The 10,343-nt window shown below is 42.4% G+C and overlaps 1 protein-coding gene across 3 annotated transcripts in view; it reads left to right on the top strand.

Moving 5' to 3' along the window:
* The first annotated feature begins 440 nt into the window (after window positions 1–440).
* SLC45A2 (solute carrier family 45 member 2) overlaps window positions 441–10,343 on the top strand; it is a 37,422-nt gene continuing 27,519 nt past the window's right edge. For all 3 annotated transcript variants that reach the window (XM_049861954.1, XM_049861947.1, XM_049861963.1), the window contains exons 1-2: window positions 441–825; window positions 3,351–3,527. In XM_049861954.1, the coding sequence (XP_049717911.1) occupies window positions 441–825; window positions 3,351–3,527 (562 nt within the window). The remainder of the gene's footprint in view (window positions 826–3,350; window positions 3,528–10,343) is intronic.

Below are 10,343 nucleotides of genomic sequence, written 5' to 3'. Positions count from 1 at the left end.
CTGAGTTGTGTGTTTAGAAAGCTTGTTGTTAGGAAAGGACACTGTATCTGTACAAAGAAATGTATAAAAAGATAGCCACTTGCTTTGACTTAACGGGGTGAATTAGGGCTTTACTATTTCAAAGCTGTGTAAGTGAGTACATGTAAGAGAGAGTGTGTCTGTGTGTGTGTGAAAAAGAAAATACCAAGGGAGAACCTTTAGGAAAACCTAAGGAAGCAGAGGCTCACAGCAGCTAATCCCCATCATGCTTTCCCGCACCCCCCTTCCCTCTCATCGTAACTTGTGATCTTGGAGGCATGAAAGAATTTGGGCCACTCCCCCAGCCTGACCATCTCTGTGAGCTGCTCAGCTAGGCTCCATGCCAAATCCAGCTTGGAGCACAGACCCAAGGACCCTGCAGGAACTGGTGGGCTTGCTGGATGGTTCCTCACTCAGTGGTCATGGGTGGCAACGGTGGCCAGACTGGCATTCGCACCTATAAATGCCTGACTGAGGATGGTCTCTCTGACTCTGTGGACCCACCTAAAAGGCCCACGGGCAGACTGGTCATGCACAGCATGGCCATGTTTGGCCGGGAGTTTTGCTACGCAGTGGAGGCTGCTTATGTGACCCCGGTCCTGCTCAGCGTGGGCCTACCCAAGAGTCTGTACAGTGTGGTGTGGCTCCTCAGCCCCATCCTGGGGTTCCTGCTGCAACCTGTGGTCGGGTCAGTCAGTGACCACTGCCGGTCCAGGTGGGGCCGCCGGAGGCCATACATCCTGACCCTGGCCGTCATGATGCTCTTCGGCATGGCTCTGTACCTCAACGGGGACACTGTTACAGCAGGTAAGTAAACACACAAGGTGGACAGGCAGGGACAATGTCCTAATAAGCATCTCAACAGGAGGAGAATGTGAATTTCTTTATCTGAAACTTATCTAGAAATTGGTTAGAACTGATTCTCTCAGGTTACAGTGAATCTTCACCTTTGAGGTTCATTGGCTCAAATTCTGTAGCTGGAGAGCCTGTGCTTTTAGAAAATATCGGGATGCATTGGTTTTTATTGTTAATAAGATTTTTAAATGGGATTAAATTTTTATCTATCAAATATTTTTTAAAAATCCATTGAGATTTGTTTTGAGCCCATTATGCCCCTGTTAATACTTTGTTGATTGACCAGCTGCCAGATGACTCCATAAATATGTATCATAGATCACCTCTGTGTCTAAATAAGAGTTAATTCTGTGTGCACCTTTACGTAGGGCCTTTTGATGGGTGCAGGGCGTCAGTCGGTCAGCTAAAGGGGATGTTTTTGCACTGCAAATTCTGCACAAAAATCAAACCTGATAGGAAACACTTTTTCTAGCCATTAATCAGCCACCAATTAATCGATAATTGGTGGTAGTACATTAACAGTTGCACTGAGAAAAGGATTGTTAAGAAGCACACATTTTTAGACTAGTGGAATGGATGATGATGAGGCAGGATAATCAGTTATCCTTTGTATGTTAGAAAGTGGGCATAAATACATAAATGTTGGATGTTACTGGAAGAAACCACTCACACACACACAAAAAGCAGGTAAGAGCAGTTGCCTCTAGGGAGGGAAACTAAAGGGCTGGAGGTGAGAAGTAGAGGGTGGACTTACATTTCACTTATTTTTATACTGCAATCATTTAAATTAATTTTTATTAAGATGAGGGTATAAAAACCCAGGTGTATATATATATGTATATACATATATATATATATATAACCAAACCCATTGTTAGCAAGTCAATTCCGACTCATAGTGACCCTATAGGACAGAGGAGAACTGTTGCCACAGGAGTTACAAGGCTGTAATCTTTATGGAAGCACACTGTCACATCTGTCTCCCGTCAAGTGGCTAGTGGGTTCAAAACACCAACATTTTGGTTAGCAGCTGAGCACTTAACCACTGTACTACCAGGACTCTCTGTGTTTCTATACACACACACACAAAAAACAAACTCGTTGCCGTTGAGTCAATTCTGACTCAGAGCAACCCTACACGACAGAGTAGAACTGCCCCATAGAGTTTCCAAGGAGCGCCTGATGGATTCAACTGATAACCTTTTCCTGAGGAGCTGTAGCACTTAACCACTACACCACCAGGGTTTCCATATATATACACACACACACATATATAGCAAAAACTTTGCCATTTCAACATTTTTTTACATGTAAAATTATGAGACATTTTCATCACATCATGCAATGAATTACTGTAATTTTTTAACACATGCATTAAAAAAAAAAAAAAACTCAGCTGCTGTTGAGTTGGCAACTCATGGTGACCCCATGTGTGACTGAGAACTGTGCTCCATAAGGTTTTCAGTGGCTGATTTTTTTGGAAGTAGATTGCCGAGCCTTTCTTCCAAGGTGTCTGTGGGTGGCCTTGAATCTTCAACCTTTTGGCTAGTGGCTGAGTGCATTAACCATTCACACCAACTGAGAGCAAGGGAAGCAACAATTTTCTCTCAATAGAAGGTTGAGTGAATGAATTGTTGCATAGCCATAGAATGAATATTATTTAGCTGTTAAAAATTTGTGCAGTAACTTGATAATTGAAGGAAAAGATATAAAGAAATCTGGTTCTAGATGAGCATATACAGCATGGCCCCATTAGTCAGTGCTGCTCCAGGTGTGGTCCCTGGACCAGCAGCATCAGTGTTATCAAGGGGCATGTTAGAGATGCAAATTCTCAGGCCCCATCTCAGACCTACTGAATCAGAATCTCAGGGGATGGAGCCCAGCAATCTGTGTTGTAAGAAGCCCTCCAGTTAACGTTTCAGCATGATAAAGTTTGAGAAGCCCTCCTCAGGTACACCTGTATCTCTATGTATGTAAATGCATAAGAGGATGTCTAAAATGTTGACCATTACTGCAAGCTTTTCTATATCATAAGAATTGTTTACAATCAGCATGCATAATTTTTTAACCAACCTTATTGAGTTACAATTTGCACACCATGCAATTCACCCACTTAAAGTGCAATATTTGGTGGTTTTTAGTGTTTTCGCCAACCATCACCACAGTCGAGTTTTAGAACTTTTTATAGCTCCAAAAAGAAACCCAAATCCATTAGCAGCCGCTCCCCACCCACCTCCCTCCAGCCTTAAGCAATCGCTGATTTACTTTCTGTCTGTACAGATTTGCCTGTTCTGGAGCTTAGAATGCATACCTTTTTTAAATCAGAAAAAATAATAAAGCTATTTTTATTTGGACAAACAAAATGGAAGCAAAGGGAGATAATTTTGATGGCAGAAGGTTTTGGTGGAAATAAAAAAATGCAGATCACTCTAAATCTAAAGCAGGATTTAGGGGACCAATGTTTATTTCTCTTTTAGCTTTGATTGCCAACCCAAAGAAGAAGTTGATTTGGGCCATAAGTGTCACCATGATGGGTGTGGTTTTCTTTGATTTTGCTGCTGACTTCATCGATGGTCCCATCAAAGCCTACTTATTTGATGTCTGCTCCCATCAGGACAAGGAGGCAGGCCTCCACTACCATGCCCTCTTCACAGGTAAGGAATATTCAGGAAAGTTTCTCCTTCAGTTCCCCAGACAGAGAGACTCTTCCACAGAGGCCATCCAAGGTCTCTGTGTGGTGAGTTTTTCAAATGAATGGATCAGTTGATCGGGTGCCACCATCACATGGGCTCTGTCTCCAGTACATTTCTCAAACAAAGTCAGACAAAGTCAGCTTGTGACCGGGGCTGTGCATTCTTGCAAAGGAAGTTCACAGAAGAGCTTTCTGAAGAATCATTTATGGAGACATTTACAACTGGAATGAAAAGCAGCCTTGTGAACTTTACTTTTTGTTTTAGAGCTCTGGGCCTCAAACCTCAGTAATGTAGCATCAGCATTACCTCAGGAACTCGTTAAAAGTGCAATTTCTTGGACCCCTCCTCAAGTTACTCAGGTTCTATGGGTCTCAGGTGGCGCCTAGAAATTAGCATTTTTAATGAGGCTCTCTGGTGATTCTGTGGCAGGTATCCTAAGAACCATACTCAAAAACAAAAACAAAACACCTGCCTTAGAGATTTCTTAGTTACCTAAAGAATTGGCATCTTCTCAGGAGGACAACACAAAGATTTTCTTGATTTCTTGGGGCTGTTGCTGTTCTGCTTTGTTTGAAGTAGCATTTAGAGCAATGCTACTAATTTATTTTCAATGTGCATTTATACAGCACCAGTTAATACAAAAATAAATAGTTGGATAGATAGGTAGGTAGACAGGTAGATGGTACACAATTGATAGATAATGATATTAGGTGATCCCCCCAAAAACCAAACCCATTGCTGTCAAGTCGATTCTGACTCATAGCAACCCTACAGGATAGAGTAGAACTGCCCCATAAAATTTCCAAGGAATGCATGGTGGATCTGAACTGCCGACCTTCTGGTTAGCAGCTGTGACTCTTAACCACTATGCCACCCAGGTTTCCATATTAGGTGATAGGTAGATTAAAAAAAAAACAAAAAACTAGTTGCGGTTGCATCTATTTTGACCCGTGGTGACCCCATGTGAGTGGAACTGCTCAAAAGGATTTTCAATAGTTGTGATCTTTCAGAAGCAGATTGCCAGGCCCTTCTTCCAAGGCACCTCTGGGTGGACTCGAACCTCCAACATTTGGTTAGCAGTGGAGCATGTTAGCCATTTGCACCACTGAGGGACTCTTGTCAGTGCCTGGTATCTGCTAATACCCCTGTATTATGTATTTTTACTTATATTATCCCAATCATGTAGAGGTGAAGTGATTCTCATTTTTTAGATGGGAAAGCTAAGCCTTGGAGGCAGTGGTGTGCTGAGCTGGCTCATACTAGCTTGTTAGAATGAGTTGTTAACTTTTTAGGAATTTGGTAAGCTGGTTGACATCACATTGGTATCTTGAAATTGGCCATGGTGGGAGGATTTACACTACAGAAATTGGCAAAAGCTTTTTTTGTCCTGGAGATCCTGTGGTTAAATGTTTATCTGCAGCCCATAGCTTGCAGGAGAGTGAACTAATTAAATAACTCACTAATAGGTCCCAGAATAGGAATTCAAACTTCATTTTCCTAACTAATTCCATGATTCCTTCTGCTTTAATATGATTTGTTGAAATTAATTCCAGTGACGGTATGGAAGACTATTGGCTTTTGAACCTGACATGTTGCAAGTTTTATTGCTGTAAAGGACTTTGGACAACTTGGCCACCACTTCACAGCTTAGTACAGTACTGTTGTTGTTAGGTGCCATCGAGTCGACCCTATGCACAACAGAACAAAAAACTGCCTGGTCCTTTGCTATCCTCATGATCATTGTTATTCTTGAGCCCATTGCTGCAGCCACTGTGTCCGTCTATCTCGTTGAGGGTCTTCTTATCCTTTGCTGACCCTCTACTTTACCAAGCATAATGTTCTTCTCCAGGGACTGGTCACTCCTGATAATATGTCCAAAATATGTGAGACGAAGTCTTGCCATCATCTCTTCTAAGGACCATTCTGGCTGAACTTCCTCCAAGACAGATTTGTTTGTTCTTTTGGCAGTCCATGGTATAGTCAACATTCTTCACCAACACCATAACTCAGAGGTGTCAATTCTTCTGTCTTCCTTATTCATTGTCCAGCTTTCCCACACATATGAAGTGATTGAAAACCCCATGGCTTGGGTCAGGCGCACCTCAGTCTTTAAAGTGACATCTTTGCTTTTTAATATCCAAAGAGGTCTTTTGCAGCAGATTTACCCAATGCAATGCATCCTTTGATCTCTCGACTGCTGCTTCCATGAATGTTGATTGCGAATCCAAGTAAAATGAAATTCTTAACAATTTCAATCTTTTCTCTGTTTATTCACGATGTTGCTTATAGGTCCAGGTATGAGGATGTTTGTTTTCTTTATGTTGAGGTGTAATCCATACTGAAGGCTGTAGACTTTGATCTTCATCAGTAAGTGCTTCGAGTCCTCTTCCCTTTCAGGAAGCAGGTTGTGTCACCTGCATAACACAGGTTGTTAATGAGTCTTCCTCCAATCCTGAGGACCCATTCTTCTTCATATAGTCCAGCTTCTCGGATTATCTGCTCAGCATACAGATTACTACCTCTGCTTTGCTGCCCCTGACATTAGAAAAAAAAAAGGAGATAGGTTTATTAAACTCTGTGTTTTGGAAACTTTTCCAAGGCTGATACATGATAGTGGTTCTATCAGTCTGAGAAAATATATCAATTTTGAGACTTTCTATTGATGTTGGCATATGGTGTGGTCTCAGCAGGCAATCATTAATGCACATATAATTTTGATATTACCCTGATTCAGGCCCTCACTACGTCTCGTCTGAGCTTTAGTAGTTGTCCCTTAACTGTTCTTCCAGTCTCTAGTTTCTTCCCATTCCAATTGAACCAACATGCAGCTTCCAGACTCATATTCCTAAAAGATAACTCTGACCAGGGCTCTCTCCTGCTCAATGGCCTACAATGGCTCTCCACTTGCCTACTGGATAAAGAACAAATTTCTAGACAGAGTTCAAAGCTCCCCACAACCTGTTCCCATCTTACTCTTCACGGTTTACTTCCTGGTACTCCCTCCCCTCCACATTCTCTGTGCTCTGAGCAATTTTCCATCATGCTCCCAGGGGCAGAGGCCAGGTCTCTTTTGTTCTCTGTATTCCCTTCACCTCCAACACCACCTGGCACATTGTAGGCGCTGAGTAAATATTTATGGAACAAATGAAAGAGCCTGCCCTTTCCTTTCCAGCATTTAGGTCTTTGTTCACATTGAAATTTCCTTCCCTTTTTCTGCCTGTCAAAACTCAAAGCTGCTTGGAAACGTTTACCCATTCCCCAGGGAGAAGGATCTCACTCTCTTCTAAATTATAAAAACCCAAACCAAACCCATTGCCATGGAGTCGATTTAGACTCCTAGTGACCCTATAGAACAGAGTAGATCTGCTCCATAGGGTTTCCAAGGAGTGGCTGGTGGATTCAAACTGCTGATCTTTCGGTTAGCAGCCAAGCTCTTAATTATAGGCACATTCAGCTAGGGACTCAACCAGGGACTCCATCCACAAAATAATCAAAGCACAAATGTGATCGAGTGGATGGATATGAAGGTATCAGCAAGGGAATACCTCCAGCAGGAAAAGCCAGTTGAGGTGGCAGCTCACCACATGCACAGCTGAGATTATACCTCCCCTTGAGGTCCTCTGGAAACCCTGGTGCCACAGTGGTTAAGTTCTATGGCTGCTAATCAAAAGGTCCACAGTTCAAATCCACCAGGCACTCCTTGGAAACTTTATGGGGTAGTTCTACTCTGTCTTACAGGGTTGTTACGAGTAGGAATAGATGGCAGTGGGTTTGGTTTTCTGGTTTTTTAGGTCCTCTGAAATCCCTGGTGGCACAGTGGTTAAGAGCTACAGCCGCTAACCTAAAGGTCAGCACTTCTAATCTACTACGCACTCCTTGGAAACTCTATGAGGCAGTTCTACTCTGTCCTGTAGGGTCACTATGAATTGGAATCGACTCAATGGCAATGGGTTTTGAGGTGCTTTCACTTTTACCCTTGTTGACACTGAAACCAGCTCCCGAGGGCTGGGAGAGGTGGACGTGGAGGGAACATACCCATTTTTTTCTTTATTCCCTTCTCTCCCATTTGCTTTCCTTTTCCTTCTTAACATACTGGAGATTTTCTAGAATTTCCAAATAAACAGCAAAAACACACAAGATCTTTTTACGTCCATAAGAACAGCTAAAGACCATGCACATTGGGTCCCAGTCTAGCAGTTTCCACTTATAATGGCACTTCTAAAAAAAAAGGTCTTCTAAAATCCCCCCAAGGAGCATTAGCGGTTCAGTGGTAGAATTCTTACCTTCCATGCCGAAGACCTGGGTTCAGTTCCCAGCCAATATATCTCATGTGTAGCCACCACCCATCAGTCAGTGGGGGCTTGCATGTTGCTATGATTCTGAACATGTTTCAGTGGAGCTTTTAGACAATGATGGACTGAGAAGAAAGAGCTGAAAATCTACTTCCAAAAAATTGTTGTTGTTGTTAGGTGTCTTCGAGTTGGTTCCAATGCATAGCGACCCCCTTGTACAACAGGACAAAACACTGCCCGGTCCTGCGGCATCCTTACAATCATTGCTATGCTTGAGCCCGTTGTTGCAGCCACCGTGTCAATCCAGCTCATTGAGGGTCTTCCCCTTTTTCACTGACCCTCTACTATACCAAGCATGATGGCCTTCTCCAGGGACTCGCCCCTCCTGATAACATGTCCAATGTATGTGAAATGTAGTCTCACCATTCTTGCTTCTAAGGAGCATTCTGGCTGTACTTCTTCCAAGACAGATTTGTTCATTCTTCTGACAGTAGGTGGCATATTCAGTATTCTTCACCAACACCATAATTCAAATACATCAATTCTTCTATGGTCTTCCTTATTCAAAAGATTAGAGCCAATGAAAATGCTATGGAGCACAAAGGTGTGAGCCCCTTGTGCGTGGGATCACCATGAGTCGGCACTGACTCAACAGCAGCTAACAACAGTAAAGTTCCCCAGCCCTTGTCCTTGGACAGAGGGGCAGTTGGTGGCAAGAGGAAAGTGGACTCACACCCTGAGAAAACTATTTTACTACTTTCCAGTTTCAATAAACAGTTCAACCTCCAAGGACTGTTTTCTTACTGTCTCTTTCTTGGCCTTTGTAATTTTCTACTTTCTATTGTAGTGATTTGCGTAAATTTCTAATTTCCTTCATCCTACCAAGAACTTCTTTAGGTAAGGGTTTATGCGTAGAAAACATATTTGTGAGTTATTGAGAGGCCAAGGGATACATGGCTGAGAGAGACAATGAACTTGCATGTTCATATTGATGATCTATTCGGGGGGTCTGTACGGCCAGCCGTGTGGATATCCCAGGCTGCCCTCACCTAAGACCTTTTCCATGCCTTTGCTCTTTACCTCAGCGTCACTTGGCATATGCTCAGGGAATGTATTGGTTAGGATCATGTTTGATTCCAAGTAGGTAAAGCCCATATAACGGTGGCTTAAACACATAGACGTTTATTTTTCTTATGTAACAAGAAGTCTGAGAGTAGGTGTCTGTTGGCTTTCGGTCAGCAGCTAGAAAATATCAGAGTTGGCAATTTTCCTTTTGTTACTTCATCCGTATGTTGCCTCCGGGATACAAGATGGCTGCCACAGGTGCATATATCACTTCCGTTTCAAGGCAGGAAGAAGGGGAAGAAGGAATGGGAAAGAAAGAAGGAGGAAGAGGAAAACGTCTTACCAGCCAACACTGTCTCTTTTAATCAAGAAAGCAAAAACTTGCCTAGTAACCATCACAGATTTCTGGTTGTTTCTCATTGGGCTGAATTAGGTCACACGATCACCCAGTGGCCTGGGGAGACTAGAAAAGTGAGTTTCGTTTTTTGATTTGGTTTGTGTGCCATCCTGAACCAACTGGGGTTCTGTTAGCAAGGAAGAAGTAATTAATGTTGAATAGGCAAAAAACACATGGAATACAAACACAACTGAGTTTTACCCTGGTAAGAACAAATAAAGAACCAAGACTATTGTAAGAAAATGTCATCTAGAGCTGATGTGTGTTATCTGCACCACCAATTCCATCTATTAGTAAATTAAGAGGTAATAATAGGTGGTGCTGTGGTTAAGAGCTTGGCTGCTAACCAAAATGTTGGCAGTTCAAATTCACCAGCCACTTCTTGGAAACCCTACAGGGCAGTTCTATTCTGTGGTATACAGTTGCTATGACTCAGAATCAACTCAAAGGCAATGGGTTTCTATATATATATATACATAAGCCATATTTTTAGGGCAGTTTTAAGTTTACAGAAAAATTGTGCAGAAAATACCAAGTTCCCATATATCCCCTCTCTCCCTATATACTGTTTCTCCTATTTTTTTAATCATTGTATGAATATATACATACACACACACATTTGCCAATTCAACATTTTTCACGTGTATGATCCGGTGACACTAGTTACATCAATCATGTTGTGTAACCATCGCCAATATCCGTTGCTTAGTTTTTCATCACCATAAACAGAGACTCAATTCTTTCTGCATTCATGTGATACATTTGTTACAACTAATGAACCAATGTTGATGCATTACTATTTCACTCAAGTCCATGGTTTACATTAGGGTTCACTCTTTGTGTCCTTCACCCCCATGGGTTTTGACAAAAGCATATTGTCATGTGTCTACCATTACTGTACCACACAGAGTAGTTCCACTTGCCGCATAAATGCCCGGAGTTCCACCCGTTCAGCCCTCCCACTCCCTCTGAACCCCTGGAAACCACTGATCTTTTCCCTGTCTTTGTAGTGTTGCCTTTTCC

This window comes from Elephas maximus, chromosome 2 (assembly GCF_024166365.1).
Source record: "Elephas maximus indicus isolate mEleMax1 chromosome 2, mEleMax1 primary haplotype, whole genome shotgun sequence".
Taxonomy (NCBI): Eukaryota; Metazoa; Chordata; class Mammalia; order Proboscidea; family Elephantidae; genus Elephas; species Elephas maximus.
This window is presented reverse-complemented; position numbering and strand designations above follow the sequence as displayed.